The 20,709-nt window shown below is 51.9% G+C and overlaps 1 protein-coding gene across 2 annotated transcripts in view; it reads left to right on the top strand.

Moving 5' to 3' along the window:
- The window catches only part of PDZD7 (PDZ domain containing 7), a 133,776-nt gene extending 114,067 nt beyond the window's left edge, over nt 1-19,709 (top strand). For both annotated transcript variants that reach the window (XM_075352312.1, XM_075352313.1), the window contains 2 exons: nt 6,156-6,256; nt 19,331-19,709. In XM_075352312.1, the coding sequence (XP_075208427.1) occupies nt 6,156-6,256; nt 19,331-19,480 (251 nt within the window). In that variant the 3' untranslated portion in view covers nt 19,481-19,709. The remainder of the gene's footprint in view (nt 1-6,155; nt 6,257-19,330) is intronic.
- Nucleotides 19,710-20,709: the final 1,000 nt, after the last annotated feature.

A 20,709-nucleotide genomic window follows, 5' to 3' on the forward strand; every position in this document is an offset into this window, starting at 1 on the left:
ATGATGGGGACAATACAGAGGCTTCGGTCAAAGTTCTTTTTACTGACTTCAATGTCGTCACCCTTGGAGTGCCGGTTTCCACCTTGATGGGTTCCACTCGATCCCGGATAGTTCGGAGGTTACCGCCGGTGTTGTGGACTGTGTGTCCCTTCTGACGGGAGTCCCTCCACGTAAATCCTGGACTGTGGAACGGGTTGTGGGTGCTCGCTGCACGCTCCATGGTTCATGGAATCTCCCTTCAGGTGTAGAGACTCCGGGCTGAGCTTCCTGCTCCAAGCCTTGGGCCCTGTGCTCCACTCGCTTTCCTGGGATGAGGTGTTATCTGGACCAAAGTCCCGACTTGACTAAGTGGGAATGTTTCTCCTACTTCCCCCCAGTGTAGCTCCACCCCCCAGGTGCTGACTTGTGAGTGGAAAGTCCCGTTCCCATGACGGCCACCCCCAACATCTACCCTAGCCCAGTCCTAGTGGCTGGCTACTAAGCTGTGTGTTGTATGAAATGTGATGAACACCAGCAAATAACCTCCTCCTTACCCAGAATGAATACTGCACCTTAAGTGAGGTACAGTACCCTGTGGCGACTGAAGCCTCAGGGGCGCCACTTTTACTCAGCCTACCTGGCCTAGGTTCCAGTCTATTGGACTTTCTGGTCAATCAAATGCTGTAGTCTTTCACGTTTCTCATCATGGTTCCTCAGTCCTCAGAACATACAGTACTATCAGATGTCGTCTCTCTTCCCACACATCTGTAACATGGCAGTCTGCTATTAGGCCTTAGGTCTTGCACCACTGACCTCTAGGTACTAACTTACTGGTCCAGGAAACAGCTCTCTTGTCTGCCAATATAACTCCTCCCAATCTGGGCCAATCTCAACAGTTAACCCTATATGTGCCCAACTAAATACATGTCTTTTCCTAAACACATTAAACTACATCACATTATTTTCTTCGAGGGGTGTGGACAGCACTTCCATTTCTTTACACTAATTTATTCACCACTCCTTGACATGTGCATAAATTGTAGAAACTAGAGTTGAACCAAGTGTACTAAAAGTAGGAAGAATGTGTGGGGATAAGTTGGTTAACGGTAAAAATGATCGAGAATCTTCCCCAGTACATGCATATAGTGGGGGAAAAGAGGTTTTACCTCAGACATTTACTTGTCCTCAAGCATTCTTCCGAGTTTTGGTACTCTTGGTGGTTATTCTCTAAATCTTACCATTTATGTGTGCTTCTATGTACTGTATTTTCTGTATGTGTATTTTTAAGGTATTTTACTGCCTCCTTTTGTATGCACTACACATTGCAGCAATCTAATAATACATCCACACTGTTCTACCTTCCCTTTTACCTAATTACTGTTATGAACAGGGGTCAGGTCGCGATCCAGTTGTGGCTCTTTTGATGGCTGCTGACTTGCAGACAAATCTTTAATAAATAAAATACTGTATTTTTTGGTTTGTAAGACGCACTTTTTTTCCCCCAAAACTAGAAGAAAAATGGGGGTGCGTCTTACAAACTGTATATGGCTTACCCGGGCGGCAGTGGTGGCACAGCGTCGGCGATACTGCTGGCTCGTGGGGCGTCGCAGCGGTGATCCTGCAGTAGCTGGCAGACTGCGGGCTGCTTTGAATCTCCCGCAGTTGACGGGATTGACTTTGACTGCGGAAGCGGCGTGAGCACAGATAGGACTCCGCAGCCATTTTATTGAAGTCCATCACATCGATCTGCGCACACGCCGGGGCCATTTTCTTGAAGTTGATCTTGTCAGCTGCAAGAGAATCAAAGCAGCCCACAGTTTGCCAGCTACTGCGGTCTCGCCACCACGACACCACACTAGCCCGCAGCAGTATCTCCAACCATCCGTACACTGACCATCTTGAGCCACGACACCCCCTCCTCTGTGCCCGCAACATCGCCTACCTGGTTTACTTGAACTTCTAAGCCGCTTCCTCCTGGTGAGTATGGCTCTCATGGAATTACATTTTAAAATATGTGGCGTTCATGGCTCTCTCTCAGCCAAAAAGGTTTCCGACCCCTGGTTTAGAACCAGTCTGTGTTTTTGTACTTTTATCTATAACTATCTTTTATATAATTTAATAAATCTTGCACTTATTCAATTTCAATGTGAAAGTGTTGTGGGCATCATCCATGACCTGTGCAGAGGTTACCGTATTTTTCGGATTATAAGGCCCTGTGCGCACTTACCGTTTTTTCCCGTGGATTTCCTGCGGTTTTGCTGCATGTTTCGCTGCAGAAAATGTTCATAACATCTCTGCAGTGATTCACCAGCAAAACCTATGGGAAAAAAAATGCTGTGCGCACTATGCGGAATTTGACAGCTGCATGTTTTGCTGCGGGATTCCCGCAGCAAAAACAATTGCATGTCACTTCTTTTCCGCACGTCGCTGCGGGATTTCACTCCATTGACTGCCATGTAATCGTGAAATCCCGCAGGGAAGTGATGTCATTACAGGAAGAGGAAGCGGAGCAGAGAGTAAACACACACACATCACACTCACACACAGACATATAGAATACACATACAAATCAAACGGAAATATAGAAAAAAAAACACGCGGGCTCCGCCGTATTTTTACCGTCCAGTCGAGGTAAGCACACAGCGGCGGCCCGGTATTCTCAGGCTGGGGAGGACGGGGGGCAGGGTTAATGTCCCCCCTCCTCCCGCAGCCGAGAATATCGGCCGCAGCTGCCCCGGGACTGTCGCATGCATTATGCGGCAATCCCAGAGTGTCCCCAGCTCTTCCAGATGCCGTAATGCAGTGGCTATCCAGGTAATAACGAGTTCATGGCAGCGCATCGCTGCCATTAACTCCAGGCTTGATCATGGCAGCGTCTATGAGACAGCTGACATGATCAACCCGTAAGTAAAGTGAATAAACACACACCCCGAAAAATCCTTTATTTTAAATAAAACACAAAAAAGCCTCCTCTTTAACCCCTTTATTAACCCCTCCCAACACACAGCTCTGGCGTAATCCACGTCTTGCGCTGCTTGCATCCAGAAGCGAGTGACACAGACACAGGCTGAATGGAGCCTCGCAGTGTCGCGGGCGGAGGAGGGGACGCCGCTGCGCTCGCTAACGCCCGGCGCTGCTGCTGCTGCTCGGTGGCTCGAGCGGTGGGCCGGATCCGGGGACTTGAGCGGCGCCCCTCGCCCATGAGTGAAAGGGGGGAGGTGATTTGGTTTGGGGATTTAGTCCGTGACGCCACCCACGGGTTGTGGTGAAGATGGGCACCACCGCTGCTGGTGACGGGGATCCCGGGAGCGATGGTGGGGAGCAGCTGGGATGTTGTTTTCCCCCTCCGTGGGTAGGGGTTGGTGGTCCCGGGGCCCGGTGATGTGATGGGGCTGCAGGGCCGGTGAGGTGCAGGGACAGCGCGGCGCAGTGCCGGATAGCACAGGTGTACTCACTCAGCAAACGAGGCACAAAGTCTCCGGTAAACCAAACGGCTGGATGGACGGGTCCCGTAGCCGGCTGCTGTATGTCTCCCTGGACAGGTGATGGTGGCTGTCTCTCCCTGCACCTTAGTGTTCTGTGTTGACTACTGTGGCTTCCCAGCGGTAGTCCGCTACCCGGTGTATGGGTGCCGGAGGAGCCCGTTGTGCCCGCAGGCGCTGGTCCTTGGGTCTCTAGCCGTTGGCGGTGGCTGTATACCCTCACGGTGTGGACGGTTGCCTTCAATCGGGACTTTTGCTGTTAGGAAACCCCTGGGGTTCCAGTCACATTCGGATTTGACTGTTGTCGGCGGCTCCAATCCTGGTTGGGGTCCAATGGCCCTGCCTGTGTGTGCTGGCTTCACTTCGCTCCCCGGTTGGTACCGGCGGGCCAACGCCCGACCCCGGTCCTACGGTTCCGCGTTGCTCCACCACTCCTGCAGACGGCCACCACCGTCTGCCAACCTTGCTGTCAGTGCCTGGGCCACGAACCCAGACACCCAAGTGTTTGCTCCTCACTCTTTGACCTCCCAGACTAATCTCTCACTTTTCCCGCCTCCAGGCCTGTGAACTCCTCGGTGGGTGGAGCCAACCACCTTGGCCCCGCCCCCACCTGGTGTGGACATCAGACACTGGAGGGAGGCAACAAGGGTTTTGTGTTTGACTAGTGTTGCTGTCCTAGGGGTGGGGGTGTTTGGGTGTTACCTGTGACGACCTGGCTAGTCCAGGGCGCCACAGCAGCGAGACAACAGAGGTAACCACAGGGCATTTCCCACGGCCGGTAATGTGAACTCACATTACCGCTTGGGAGAAATGCAGTGTGTGCTCACAGGGACTCTATCTATCCCTCTGTCTATCCCTCTGTCTATCTATCTATTTCTCTATCTGTCTATTTATCTATCTATCTCAGAAGGAAATGACCCTTTTTTTTTTTCAATGTGCTTTATTGCATTGAATGCATTAAAGCACACGTACCAACCCGCACGCGGCAAAACCGCAGCAATACCGCAAACAATACTGCGGTAAAACCGCGGCAAACTGCATGCGGTTTTCGGGTGCGGTTTGCCTCGTTTTTTTACCGCGGGTGCGGTAATCTTTCAGACCCTGCGGAATTTTCTTAAGAAAATTCCGTTTTCCGGTGCGCACAGGGCCTAAGACGCACTTTTCCTCCCAAAAATTTGGGAGGAAAATGAGGCGTGCGTCTTAAAATCTGAATGTAGCTTACCGGGTGCTGCCGGCACTTGTCAGTACGGCGCTGTTGTGTGCATCGGCTCCACTCTGTTCGGCTCTGCTCAGCGCGCGGCTGCTTTGTGCTGCTCGGCGGGCGGGTGGTCATTCTGAAGATATCGGCGGTCAGGGATTCAAATAATGGCACCTAGAGTCAGTGCCTACGCAGATGGAGCTCTCAGCTCCATGACCGCCATTATTTGAAGCCCTCACTGTAGACCGCCGACATCTTCAGAATGGCCGGTGATTCCCTGCCCCCCGCACAGAGAAGAGCGGCGCCACCGGCCCCGCACAGAGCGGCGTCACCAGCCCCACACAGAGCAGAGACCGCAGTGAGTATCTGGGCTGCATCACCCCGCTCTGCTGCTGCCCCCTCTCCCTGGTAAGACACCACCAGATTATAAAACGGACCCCATATTTTTTTTCCACCTTTTTTTTTTTCTCCAAATTTGGGGTGCGTCTTATCGGCTTATAATCCGGTGCATCTTAAAAAACGAAAAATACGGTATTTTGCAGGGAGGGGAAAAAAGATGATCTGCTAGGCCCATCACCTAGGTGTTAACTGCATTTAACTCTTTATTATGGACATTACTATAACATTGTACTTCATTCTGTAATGATATGGAGATTAATGCTGAGAAGTGATCTCTCTACAGAACAGGAAATATCAGTCGATTATTCGGCTCAATGGCCCATGTGTAAAGGGTGCTTTACACGAGACGATCTATCGTGCGATAGATCGTCGGGGTCACGTTTTTTGTGATGCACATCCGGCATCGCTTGCGACGTCGGCCTGTGTGACACCTCCTAGCGACGCAGTATCGCTCACAAATCGTGAGTCGTGTACTCGTCGCTAGGTTTCATAAAATCGTTTATGAAACATGGCGCCGGTTGTTCATCGTTTCCGTGGCATCACACGTTGCTCCGTGTGACACTACGGGAACGATGAACATCTCTTACCTGCATCCTGCGGCTCCCGCCGGCTATGTGGAAAGAAGGAGGTGGGCGGGATGTTTACATCCCGCTCATCTCCGGCCCTCCGCTTCTATTGGCCGGCCGCCGCTGTGATGCCGAACATCCATCCCACTTCAGGAAGTGGATGTTCGCCGCTCACAGCGACGTCGCATGGGAGGTAAGTACATGTGACGGGGGGTTAGCGAGTTTGTGCGCCACGGGAAATCAATTGCCCGTGACGCACAAACGACGGGGGCGGGTACGATCGATCGTGAAATCGCACAATCGGTCGTCCCATGTGAAGCAGGCTTAAGTTTCAATATTGTTTAAATATAAACCATGATGGGGGGAAATTAGAAGAAACATTTTCTAAGACTATCGGTATACTTTTTTTTCACTTGGATTCATTTCTGATTGCAGAACGCTTGCAATGGCTGTCACAGGGACAAAAGCTGTGCAATGTATGAAGTAGGGGGAATTGTAATTTTAAGATTTATACATATTCATATTTTATAGGTATTAGCATTTCGGGGGGCATGGAATCCAAAATTCAACCAATGGTTAAGATAGAGAAGATCTTTCCAGGAGGAGCAGCTTTTGTCAGTGGAGATCTGCAGGTAAGATATCATCTACCAATACTCTGACATTAGTCATTTTGAAATTCAGTTTGTCGTGGTCCAAAAGGGGCATCCAACTCTATTAATGTCATGACCAGCTGAGGGAGGATTCTCCGGTCATGATGTCTGTGTAACCAAACCCCCTTATCCTCTAAAATTAAACACACGGACTGCATGCGACTTGGTTCAAATGGCCACAGCAGCCTTTTTATTGCCTATTGTTTTACAGACTAGTACCTTAGGGACGCCGTCCAACGGGCGACCCAAAACAACCACATAACGGTAACAATAGACAATAACATTTACAATACCCCCCGGGGTAGGCCCAGTCCACTACTACTACTCCCCCTGTCCCCGGCCGCAACACACCGACCCAGAGACGAGGTGCCAATCACCCACGGATTGACCCCCACACTTTGGCAGAACCCCGTGCCTGCCACATCCCGGAAACCGAGAGCCACCATACCAAGACAATGACTCCCGGTCCAGCCACCAATCACTTCCAAACCTCTGGACCAGACCTACCCCCACCGCTACTGTGACAAAAGGTATCCCAACTACCCAAAAACATCTCCCACATGACAACACAAAGGGAGGGTGGGCGGGGATCGTTCGGCGTCCGGAAACAGAAGAGGAGGTAACTCCTTCCTCTCCCAGCTAACCCTTTCCCTGCTCCTCCTCTTCCTCCCCGGCTAAAACCATCCCCCAAAGCCATATTAGGCATATACCACTGTCCCTATTAACCCATCACTCCCTACCTCCCCCTTGGTCATGTCGCCCCTCCCCCCAAGTGGGTCCGTGGCTTTCTTGACCAGCTGAGGGAGGATTCTCCGGTCATGATGTCTGTGTAACCAAACCCCCTTATCCTCTAAAATTAAACACACGGACTGCATGCGACTTGGTTCAAATGGCCACAGCAGCCTTTTTATTGCCTATTGTTTTACAGACTAGTACCTTAGGGACGCCGTCCAACGGGCGACCCAAAACAACCACATAACGGTAACAATAGACAATAACATTTACAATACCCCCCGGGGTAGGCCCAGTCCACTACTACTACTCCCCCTGTCCCCGGCCGCAACACACCGACCCAGAGACGAGGTGCCAATCACCCACGGATTGACCCCCACACTTTGGCAGAACCCCGTGCCTGCCACATCCCGGAAACCGAGAGCCACCATACCAAGACAATGACTCCCGGTCCAGCCACCAATCACTTCCAAACCTCTGGACCAGACCTACCCCCACCGCCACAGGACAGACCACGTGACACCTTACGTGGCCTGGACCCGCCACACACCAAAAGCACGCTCCACACCATCCTGCAGACCCAACGCCCATAAATCCAGACCGACCTCGTTGAGGTGCACACCATCACCCCTCCGAAATCGCCAATCAGCCGGCTCCAAATCCCTGTGCCGTACCACAATCCCACCATTCCTGGTCACAAACCTAGCCACTACCCTATTCACCTGGGCCCTGGCCTTATTAACCTTCTCCACCGACCGAGCCCCTCTCCATGCCAACCTGGTCACTATGTCAGACCATACGACCAGCAAACCAGGATACCGCTTCCACAACTGCAGTAAATCAATCTTTATGTCTCGGATCAAATCCCGCGACGCCCTGGCACCAAGATCATTACCCCCCACATGCAATACCAGCACATCCGGGGGCCGCTCAACTTTACAATGGAAACGAAATTCCGGGACCACCCTGCCCCACTCCATGCCCCGAACTCCGATCCATCGAACAGTCGCCTGCGCACGATCCAAACCCAGCTGTCGACCATTCGGGCGGACCTCCGCCCGACGGGCACCCCAAAATACGAAGGAGTGCCCCAAGATCCAGATCAGGCACTTCCCTATAACAAATAAAACAAAACGAAAATATCAAAACCAATAACAGCACAACCACCAACACATCAAAAAACACCCCTTGCCTCAAACCTTCCGCACGTAACCAAAGTCCCATGATGCTACAACAACTGCGGTCTCACATACCGCCGAAAACAAGAAGATTCCCATCTACCAATACGCTTTACCACCTCATCTCCAAGCCCCCAACGGGCTGCCTCCGTTGCTGCACCAATTCGGAATGAATGCGACCCGAATTCCTCCGGGCGCTCCCCCGCGTTACGTAGACTTAGCCGCAGAACCGCCACAAACTGAAACCTCGACAAAAACGACCCATTCAAATGCCGCAACAACGGGCCAGGTAAGCCTCCCCTCACGGCCAAAAATCTCTCGACTAAACGCACAGGGCACAATTCCTCTCCTGGAACCGCATATAACACCACCAATCTACCACGGCCCAGCTGATCCATTTTTGACCGGCGAATCCGGCACTCCACCTGACTACTGCTCACTTGCACGTCCTCAAACATCAAACCACCACCCGTCACCCTGGACGGGCTCACCAGCTCGCCTATCCGGAACGCCCCATAAAAAGCGAGACCGAAAGCCGTTGTAAATAGAACCGTCTCGTACACAGACTCACAAATGCCGCTCAGGCCACCCACCATCCGTCTCAACAAACCAAACGATACAGGGCGCCTCTTGTCCCTCTCCCGTACGCCACGGCGAAAGCCCCGCAAAGCCTGACGAACCCGAAAATCCTGTGAAACATCACGCTCCCCTCTCATTTTTAACCAAAATGCCACTGCCGACACCCGATGTGCCACAGCCGATGCCGATCGCCCGGCTGAAAAATCCGTACTCACCAATGACAACAAAGCCACCAAGTAATCCACGCTTTCCCCACCAAACATCAGACGCAACAACTCCTCCCATTCAGCCCACACCTTAGCATACCGGCACCAAGTCACCTCGGTCACCGAGTTCCGAATCAAGTCTGAGATCACCGCCTCACCAGATGCCACAAATCCTCGGGGCACTCCACTCCAACTTCGTCCGCCCACGGCAACAGCGCCCGAAACCTGCTGAACTGAAAACGAGACAAAGCATCAGCCACCTCGTTGTCCACACCCGGAACGTGCCGTGCCACTACCTGCACATTCAACTGCAGACATCTCAACACTAAATGCCGCAAATACACCACCACCGGCTCCGACTTAGCAGACAAGTTGTTAATCGCGTGCACCACCGCCTGGTTATCACAATGAAAACACACTTTCCTTCCGGCAAAGTGCGACCCCCATAGCTCCACTGCCACTACAATGGGGAATAGCTCTAACAGAGCCAAATTCCTAACCAAGCCGCTCTCCCGCCACGCCTGTGGCCACTGCCCGACACACCAATGACCTCTGAAGACAGCCCCAAACCCGGCCGACCCCGCCGCATCCGTAAACAGCTGCAACGCCCCGTTAGACGCCACCCTCTCCATCACCAGCGTCCGGCCGTTGAAATGCTGCAAAAATTGATCCCATACTTCCAAATCGTCCCTGATCGCCTTTGTGATCCGCACAAAATGCGCCGGCAACCGTACCCCGGCCGTCGCCGTCGCCAAACGCCTCGCAAACACTCTCCCCATTGGCACAATTCTGCAAGCAAAATTCAATTTTCCAAGCAAAGACTGCACCGCCTTAAGCCGCACCTTCTTCGCCGCTTTTACCCCTGACACTGCGGACCTCAAATCACGGACCTTCTCCGCCGGCAACCTGCATTCCATAGCAATGGTGTCAATTTCAATTCCCAGAAAACACATCACCGGCGCCGGGCCTTCCGTCTTATCCGGCGCCAAAGGAATCCCGAAACTGGCCGCAACTTTTTGCAACGCAAACAGCAAACCCGCACAAACCATCGAACCCGCCGGCCCGACACACAGGAAATCATCCAAGTAATGAATGATGGACGTAAGCCCGGACACGTCCCGAACCACCCACTCAACAAACGAACTAAATGCCTCAAAGTACGAACACGAAATGGAACAGCCCATTGGCAAACAACGATCAACATAATAACTGCCATCCCACCAGCAACCCAACAAATGCTGACTATCTGGATGAACCGGTAACAACCGAAACGCTGCTTCCACATCCGCCTTTGCCATCAATGCACCCCGCCCCGCCGCCCTAACCAGGTCCAACGCCTTATCGAACGACACATAATATACCGCCGACAACTCCGGCGCAATGCCATCATTCACCGATAACCCTTCCGGGTAAGACAAATGATGAATCAGCCGAAATTTATTCCGCTCCTTCTTTGGTACCACCCCCAACGGTGACACCACCAAATTCCCGCACGGCGGGGCGACATAAGGGCCGCCCATCCTGCCCAAAGCCACCTCCCTTTCCAGCTTCTCATCCACCACTTCCGGGTGATCCCGAGCGGAACGCAAATTACGATACGGCGGAACCGATGCATTAACAACCGACGGAATATGAAAACCATCCGAAAAACCAGAACTTAACAACGCCGCCGCCTCCTTGTCCGGATACCTATTTAAAAACGGAACCATCACTTCTACCTTCACCGGCGTCGTCCCTCTTACCAGCCCCATCACCAGCCTTTCCTTTTCCTTTTTTAAAACATTTGGACAAGCTATGTCCCCCCCCACATCCGGAGCATTCATGCTTAAAACGGCACGCCGCTCCAAACCTGCACTGCCCTTCGTTGTACTGCCAACACAAACCTTTCTTGAAACTTGCCGGGGACCCGGCCCCCCCCGAACCCCCGGCGCCCCCCCGAAAGGGCTGAGCCGGTGCCGACATCAATCGCATCCATAAGGAAATATCCTTATGGTCCCAACGCATATCTGGCCGCAATGCCTTCCGCTGCCGAAATTGCTCGTCGTAGCGCAGCCACGCCAGTCCGCCATAAACTCGATAAGCCTCCCCTATCGCATCCATGTAGCCGAACAAAGCCGAACAATGCTCCGGCTCCTTCTCCCCGACCACGCTCGCCAAAATCGCAAATGCCTGCAGCCAGTTGGCAAAAGTCCGAGGAATAAGCCTATAACGGCGCTTTTCCTCCTCGTCCTTCTCCTTTTTGGAATCACTCGGCTTAACCCTATCCAAATTAAATTTCTCCAGGGGAAGCAGAGAAAATATCTCCACATATTCCCCTTTCCAAATTTTTTCCCGCACCTCCTTCTTTAAATGGGCCCCCAGCGGGCCCTCAAAACAAACATAAACTTCGCTTTTAGCCCTATCATCTAAGCGCACCACCTCATCCTCCTTCTCCTTTTCCTTCTCCTTTTCCTTCTCCTTTTCCTTCTCCTTTCCCCCCCCCGTCTCACTCCCCCCTTCGCCCCCCCCTCTACTCGCACCCGCTCCGTCACCCCCCGTCGCCGCCGAGGCCCCTAAACCGGCTGCACCCACCCACGCCGCCACCGGCGCCTGGGCCCCCTCCCCCCCCCGCTCCCGAAGCCGCCGCCAGCCCCTGCAACAGCCCCAACAATTGACTCCACACTGCGAAACCAGCGGGCGCTGCCGTAGCCGCAGCCGCCCCCCCCCCGAAGCCCCCCGCCAGCGCAGCCCCTGCCGCCTCCGCGGCCGTCTCACCCGACCGCCGCTCGGCGTCTCCCGAGACCGCCGCCTCGCTGTCCTCCGTCTGTCGTCCATCCGACTCCTCCGAACCGAAAGCCTCTTCCCCCTCCTCGCCGCTGGCCTCATCTTCCATCCGACATCCGGGGGGCGCCGCCGCAGCACCCCCCCCACCACGGCCGCCAGACAGGGCCGCCGCGTGGGCAGAGTCATCCCCGCTCCATCTCTTGCCCCGGGGTGACAACCCAGGAGACCGTCCTGTCCCCCGCGCCGGCACCCCGGGCCTCGACCTCTTGCGCCCGCCCCCCTGCCGACTGCAAGGGGCCTCTGGGCGCGGACGACCAGACGCCCGGCTCCGGATCGCAGCCGTCGTCGCCTCTGGCCCTCCTGGGCTATTGCAGGCCTCCATCCGCCGAGTCCTCCCGCTCCCACGGGAGACTGCCACATCCGGGGGCTGCACAGCGGTACTGAGTGACCCGGCGGTTGCCGCAGGGCTCCCGCCGTCACTCCTTCTCTCAGCCGCACCGGGGTCAGGCACCGCAGACCCCCCCCCCGGCGCCGGACCTACCGCCACGTGCAGCCCCGCGGTCCCCCCGCCGACTGCAGGGGGATCTGCTGGCCTCTCTCCTGCGCCGAGCGCGCTCCCGGCCTGGAGCCGCTGCAGTCTCAGTAACTCCAGCCCGGAGGCCGGGACCGGAAGCAGGCCCCGTGCTGGCCACTCCCACCTCCCGACCGCCGCGGCTGGAACGAAGATTCCTCCCGCCGGCCTCTGCAGCAGCCAGACGCTGCTGCTGCGCTGCACTCTGCGGAGGGTCCCTGGAGGGGCTCTTACATCTCCTCCTCGCCCCCCCCGCGCCCGGGGAATACCTGCGGGGGGGGCCGCGACTGGCGCCCGCCGCTGCTGGGGGGACGAGGGGCAAGCGCCGACGGGTTAACCCCGGCAGCCCTGATGTGGGTCTGCACTGCCAGGGGCCCGTGCGCTGCGACCGCTGCCTGAATCAGACGCTGGAGCTCCTGAAGATCTGCCATGGAGGTGCACGTGCAGATCGTTCGGCGTCCGGAAACAGAAGAGGAGGTAACTCCTTCCTCTCCCAGCTAACCCTTTCCCTGCTCCTCCTCTTCCTCCCCGGCTAAAACCATCCCCCAAAGCCATATTAGGCATATACCACTGTCCCTATTAACCCATCACTCCCTACCTCCCCCTTGGTCATGTCGCCCCTCCCCCCAAGTGGGTCCGTGGCTTTCTTCTCCATAGGTGTATATTATCTGTACAATGGATTTTACAGAAATGCTCAGATTCTCACATTAGATAATAAAGAAGAGAGAATGTTTTTTGCTGGAGCAGATTAGGCATCATCTGGCAGTGTGATGGATGAAGCAGGGATTATTAGATCCCGGGCAAATATCTCATGTCTTAATCCACAGAGCCTTCTGTAAACTATAGCAGAGACATGGAGTGATACTAACTTTCCTGTTTTAGGTTGACAGTGTGCACAACTAGTCCCATAAAAGGTTAGTTTGGCATCTACTAATGTAACTGGCCTGCACTAAACTACACTGCTGTCACAATCGTTTATTGTGGAGACTAATGTCTGGCTCAGGTTCGGAGTCTCATATGGAACCATCTGAGACTATACACATTAAATGTGTTTTTTACTTTTGGCATACACAGGGTTAATGTCAGTTTTCCTTGCCAGAAGCATGCTCATTACCTCTGCTCAGGTGTATCTACTGATGACCACTCCCAACCTAGATAAATACCCTCTTCTCCCAACAGAGGGTGCTGGTTATTCAGAATTCATTCTGGAGCTTGGTCTGGGTGGGAAGGAGGTGTCTGTTGTCTGCTGTTGTTTTGTGTGGAAGTAACCCCATTGTTTACTTACTTTCTCCTACCATATTTACCTCCTGTGCACCTTTTTGGGTCTCCCCTGTCTGTGTTATTTGCTGGTGAGTTTTGTGACTGTGACGCCCGGGGACCAGGGGTACTCAGATCCGGGCCACGGAGTCACTCCTGTGGGTATCACGGTGGCGTGACCCGGTCTGTGATCCCAGGCTCCACAGTAAAAAGGGGATTTGATTAAGGGAGATTGTCCGTGACGCCACCCACGGTTGTGGTGAGGTTGTGACACCACCGCTGCTCTGGACGGAGATCCCGGGAGCGATGACAGGGAGCAGCGTAGTTGTTATGTCCCCTCCGTGGGTAGGGGGGTTGGTTGTCCCGGGGCCCGGTGATGGGGTAAGCAGGGAGCAGGGCGCAGTGCTGCGGTGCGGTGCCCGAGGGCACGGGCGTACTCACAAGTATGACACACAGAGTCACTGGTAAACTAGGAATTGCCGGTGTCCGCAGCCTTCGGTACGGGGGTGTTAGTGTCCCACACACGGTGCAGCAACCCTTGTTGTTCTTTCCCTGCAGCCAGGTGCCTTTCTCTCCACTCTCTTCCTCTTACTCCTCAGCCGGGAACGGGGAATCCACTCCCCTGTAGTGATCCGGGTCACCCTAGGTACCGAGGGGCCACTACCCTGCTCCGGCTACCTCTGGCCCCTTCCTCACTACGGCCTGTCCCGGCCCTCTCGGAGCACGCTTTGCTATCAGCCTGGGAGCTACAACTCCAGACTCCTCTTCCGTCTGCCTCTCCAAACACTCTGCTCCAGCCCCTCCCCTCTGCTCTGCTTTTCTCTTACACTGGGGGCTGTGGTTTGTCCTGCTGCACTGGTGTGGGATCAGGTTACCAAGGAGGATTAACTCTTTCTGTGACAACCTGGCTTTGCCAGGGCGTCACACACCCCCTTGGTAAAACACGGCCCGTCCTCGGGCCCTTTGGCCACCAACATTTATTAAAACTGGAAAAATCAACACATTACAATCATACATCTTCCCACATCGGGAGGTACGTTTTCTAAAACTTTAAAATGTTCTGCCACCCCACACCTGCGGAGCAGATGGCCTCCTCCTGAACTTGAGGGCGTTCAACAGGGGTGACAGTCCATAAAACAGTCAACTTTTTAACTTGTGGGTAGCCGTCTATGCTCCATTACCACTGCCGCTGCCGCCACTCCCAGTACGGGGCACGGGTTCCGTGCTCTGCCTCCTGCTCAGAAGCCAGGCCCACTTGGATGCCCTCGGCGCCGGCTACAACCGGCATCTCTAACTGATGAGGGCTCCATCTCTCACTGGCCTGCTCCTCCTCTCTGCAGGTGCACTCCGGCTGCTCCACAGCCGTGACGGGATACCTGGGAGCGGCTGGCGCCACATCTTGGGCAGACATCCGGTCGGGTGCCACCTCCGTTGCGGCTGGGCGGCCTGCCGGAGCCGGGTGAGATGTCATTGGGGTTGCGGCTACTGCTTGTCCAGGAACGGAATTAGGCAAAGTCCTGGCGTCCCTGCCTTTACAGTCCTAGTCACATAAACTGCGGTTCCTTCTTCCTGCTCCCCCTTGGTACTCGGGAGCAGTCTTTCTAGCAACTTTTAAAGTTTCCCTTTCTCTTCCGGCCCTCCGGAGCTTCACTTCCGCCCGCGTTCTCAGGGGGCGGAGCCTCTTTTTCGCGCCCGCCGCTCGGAGAAGAAGGCGCCAAGCTGTTGTTTTTGGCGCCTAAAATGGCGGACTTCGGGATTTTTCCTCAGCGGGACGCCGCTGACGGACGGGGCAAGGCACACTTCCTCCAGGTAACTGGATGGGTTCGATCCTGTTCGTGACGCCAAATGTGACGCCCGGGGACCAGGGGTACTCAGATCCGGGCCACGGAGTCACTCCTGTGGGTATCACGGTGGCGTGACCCGGTCTGTGATCCCAGGCTCCACAGTAAAAAGGGGATTTGATTAAGGGAGATTGTCCGTGACGCCACCCACGGTTGTGGTGAGGTTGTGACACCACTGCTGCTCTGGACGGGGATCCCGGGAGCGATGACAGGGAGCAGCGTAGTTGTTATGTCCCCTCCGTGGGTAGGGGGGTTGGTTGTCCCGGGGCCCGGTGATGGGGTAAGCAGGGAGCAGGGCGCAGTGCTGCGGTGCGGTGCCCGAGGGCACGGGCGTACTCACAAGTATGACACACAGAGTCACTGGTAAACTAGGAATTGCCGGTGTCCGCAGCCTTCGGTACGGGGGTGTTAGTGTCCCACACACGGTGCAGCAACCCTTGTTGTTCTTTCCCTGCAGCCAGGTGCCTTTCTCTCCACTCTCTTCCTCTTACTCCTCAGCCGGGAACGGGGAATCCACTCCCCTGTAGTGATCCGGGTCACCCTAGGTACCGAGGGGCCACTACCCTGCTCCGGCTACCTCTGGCCCCTTCCTCACTACGGCCTGTCCCGGCCCTCTCGGAGCACGCTTTGCTATCAGCCTGGGAGCTACAACTCCAGACTCCTCTTCCGTCTGCCTCTCCAAACACTCTGCTCCAGCCCCTCCCCTCTGCTCTGCTTTTCTCTTACACTGGGGGCTGTGGTTTGTCCTGCTGCACTGGTGTGGGATCAGGTTACCAAGGAGGATTAACTCTTTCTGTGACAACCTGGCTTTGCCAGGGCGTCACATGACTACTGTCCCGGCCCATCCCCTAGGTGATGGGTGTGGAGGGTACTACATCAGGGCCTTTGACAGGAGATCGGGAGGCACTGGTGGCTCAGATCTGACTACCATCAAGTGTACCTCTGGGATGAGGGAAAGCTCAGGTTGAATTTAGTCTGAGGGCCAGTGCAAAGGTTCCCATCCAGTAACATTCTGGTGTCCAGCGTAACAACTGCCCAGTGACTACCTTCATATAATTATTATTATGCATTGGTTATACAGCGCCATCATATTCTGTAGCGGTTTACAGAGATAATCATCACTGTCCCCATTGGGGATCACAATCTAGAGTCCCTATCAGTATGTCTTTGGAGTGTGGGAGGAAACCGTAGAACCTGGAGGAAACCCACACAAACACGGGGAGAACATACAAACTCCTTGCAGATGATCTCCTTGGTGGGTTTCGAAACAAGGACCCCAGCACTTCAAAGCAACAGTGCTAATCATATTAAATGAATCTGATATTGTTTTTAAGACCCAAATCCAGTGGTGAAAAATTCAATCTAATACATAACCCCCAAAATGTGCATTCCATTCAGGGGCCATTTTTAAGCCCTCACCATTGAGTCACAAGAGAATACCTACTTTATACAAATATTTATAGGTTCCAGCCACTTTGTGCATAAGCTGGGGCGTATGTTAATGTTCCTGTGGTTGGGTTCCACAATTTAGTACAGGGTCTCTCTTAGTGAAGTCTAAACTGTTAAATCTGAAAAGTTACCTTAATATTAAAGAGGACCGATCACCAGGTCACAAGTGGCTAGTTTTTGCTCTTATGTTATTCCTGCTGTTACCCTGAGTAATGCATTTATTTTCTTTTTTTTAAATTTCACATAGGGATCCGGCGATATGGGCCTTTTTATTTAGTGTGCCCTATATTCTGTTTTTTAAGATCTTTACCAAGTGGGTTTTGCTCAGAAGGTAAATATGCAGAGCACCTTGAAAACGCCTGCCATTGGTACAGACCATAAGTATCATATTTGATTCACTAACTTAAAAGGTCCATATCTACAGAACCCTATGGCGGATTTAAAAGAAAAAAAAAAGTGGAGTATTCAGGGATTCTGCAGGAATAATTAAAGAACAAAAAATTACCACTTTTTGCCTAATGACACCTCTTTAATATTATAGTTTTACAGATTTAACTAATCAGATTCCATTTCCAGGACAACATATACAACCTGATAACAGAAAGCTGACATCTTGGGGTTTTATTTTACCGTTGTTCTTTTTGTAAGGTTTCACATGGGGGAGCACAGCAGCCGCCATAGCTATCACCCCACCCATGGCCCTATAGATGAACATGGGATAAAATAATACATTTTTGTTTTTCACGGTATGATGTTCTTGTGAAGCATTTATTCTCTACAATTCTCTATAGGACTTGAAGAGTGCAAAGAAGAAGATTTGTTTAGTTGATACATTTTTTTAAAAAAAAACTACAGTAAAACCATGAAGCAGATAATAAAGGCGAGTCAAGAAAGCTTAAAGGGAACCTGTCATGTCGTTTTGTTTTATTTTAAACTGCCCCCAATGTGGTTTAAATGATGCAATGTGCATCACTAACATAGTTCTTTAAAAAAAAATCCATGTATTTATCTTAAAAAAAGACTTTATATGTTTAGGTGAATGCAGAACATGCCTTAGCTTTCAGTCATAGGGGCGGAGCTTTTGCTGGGATCAGTCACTGTCACTCAAGTTCAGGTAGGATTCTTTTTTTTTTTTTAACTTAGACACGCCCCCAGCATTGTAATTGATTACACCACTGGTCCTACAGTATCACTTTTCTGCTGAGCTCCATCCATTACGGTCACATGATTATGACATCACCACAGGTCCTGCAGAACCACTTCTCTTCTGCTGATTACCACAGGTCCTTCAAGAACACTTCTCTACTGAGCTCGACCATTACGGTCACATGATCGTGAGTTCAGCACAGGTCCTTCACCTCCACTTCTCCAATGCTGAGCTCCAGAGCTCAACTTTGGAGAAAAGGTGGTGAAGGACCTGTGCAGATATCACGATCATGTGACCGTAATGGGCGGATCTCAGCAGAGAAGTGATAGTGAAGGACCAGTGGTGATCAGCAGAAGAGAAGTGGTTCTGCAGGACCTGTGCAGATGTCATTATCATGTGACCATAATGGCCGGAGCTCTGCAGAGAAGTCCTGGTGAAGGACCTGTGGTGTAATCAATTACAATGCTGGGGCCATGACTAAGTTCAAAAAAGAATTGTGCCTGAACTTGAGTGGATGACTGATCCCAGCAAAAGCTCCGCCCCTATGACTGAAAACTAAGGAATGTACTGCATTCACCTAAACGGTGCTTTACATGCTGCAACATCGCGAACGATATATCGTCGGGGTCATGGTGTTTGTGACGCACATCCGGCGTCGTTAGCGGCATCGCAACGTGTGACAGCTAGGAGCGACGATCAACGTTCGCAAAAATGTCAAAAATCGTTGATCGTTGACACGTCACTCCTTTTCATAATATCGTTGGTGGTGCATGCCGCTGGTTGTTCGTTGTTCCTGCGGCATCACACATCGCTATGTGTGACACCACAGGAGCGACGAACATCTCCTTACCTGCGTCCACCGGCAATGAGGAAGGAAGGAGGTGGGCGGGATGTTCCACCCACTCATCTCCACCCCTCTGCTTCTATTGGACGGCTGCCGTGTGACGCCGCACGAACCGCCCCCTTAGAAAGGAGACGGTTCGCCGGCCACAGCGACGTCGCAGGGAAGGTAAGTCCTTGTGACGGGTGTAAGTGAGGTTGTGCGCCTCGGGCTGCAATTGATATCGCAGCGTGTAAAGTGCCCTTAAGTATATAAAGTCTTTTTTGAACATTAAAAACAAGGATTTTTTTTTTTTTTTTTTTTAAAAACTGTTAGTGGTGCACATTGCATCATTTAAAACACTTTGGGGGCGGTTTAATATAAAAAAACAACATGACAGGTTCGCTTTAAAGGGAACATATTTCTCTTCCTTTTTTATTATAAAAACTGTTGTATATAAATGAAATTAATAAATGATTACATGTCTTACTCCATTTCTTACTCCATTTCTAGGCTGGCTATGAACTGGTATCGGTTGATGGAGAGACGCTGCAGAACGTGACCCACCAGCGGGCAGTGGACGTGATTCGCCAGTCCTACAGCAACAAACAAAGGGAGCCAATGGAGCTGGTTGTTAAAATTCCCAAAAAATTAGAACACTAATAAGATTGTGCTTCCCTCATATTGTCACTAAGCTTCCAGGGACTGATGAAGGGACAAAGCTGCCCCATCTGATATCACTGCAAGTGCCTAATGTGTTCCCCTCAGTCTTCCTGCGATTCCCTTGCACTTTCTCGGACTGTCCTATGTGAATCGGTATCAAAAGCTGCGGACGATTCCTTGTATATAGTAGGGACAGACCACGCTGACCTTTATTTTTAATAATCATGTACATACTTTTGTAGAATGTAATAAAAGTTTTTACGGCACCACCATTGTCAAAAGAAGACCGGTTCTGTCTGTTTCACCAGGTCACATAGAAGACAAAATTGCTTTATCATTGAGCAAGGGGCATACAGAGTCAGAATGGGATATACGTCCCAGAGCTCCGCTACATATACTATGGAAATGTACAAAAGTAAAGAAAAAAGAAGAAATAAATCTCTAGTATTTCTTAGAAATTTGCATTGTTCTGTTCCACTCTTATTCCTCCTGGAAATGTCTTCATAAATTGGATGTTACCATTCCTTTTGTCAAAGTGAGGTATCCCTCTGGAATCTGGCATAAATTGGACAGTGTCAGAGGCGTACAAACCCATCCCCCAATATCATATTGTCAATTTATTCATAAATTTCCAGGAGGAATAACAGAGGGACTGCAAAACATAGATTTATTTTTTTTTACTTCTAAGAAAAGATGGGCCAGAATTTATTTTTTTTTCATGAAGAATACAAGTTTTTACTTGTCAGGAGAGGCGACAGATCCCTATTCTGTCCACTGTCAAACTTTTAGATCGTAATTCTTTTCTGGTTAAAGGAGTTTTCCAGTTTCAGATTTAACATAGCAAACTATGCGTTACTCACTCTCCCCAGGTCCAGCAATGAGTCTCTGCCACTGCTGCTGCAGTCCTGACATAGTCAGCGATGCAGGCAATCAATGAATTCAGCAGTTCTCAGTGGCTTGTGCCATCAACTAAGTCAGAGCAGAATTGGCTACAGTGCATTGGACATGACGTCAGCACCGCAGACAATAACAGATACTGGGAGCGGAGACGAAGGCTCAGTGTTGGACCTGGGAAGAATGAGTAAAGCACATTATGGTTTATTTTTTTTAAATTTTTTTTAAAAACAAATTGCAGCTGAGATAATGGGGGATATCTAAAATAGCAAAACTCCTTTAATTTTATTATTATTATTATTATTATTATTATTAATAATAATAATTATTATTAT

This window comes from Anomaloglossus baeobatrachus, chromosome 5 (assembly GCF_048569485.1).
Source record: "Anomaloglossus baeobatrachus isolate aAnoBae1 chromosome 5, aAnoBae1.hap1, whole genome shotgun sequence".
NCBI classification, from domain to species: domain Eukaryota; kingdom Metazoa; phylum Chordata; class Amphibia; order Anura; family Aromobatidae; genus Anomaloglossus; species Anomaloglossus baeobatrachus.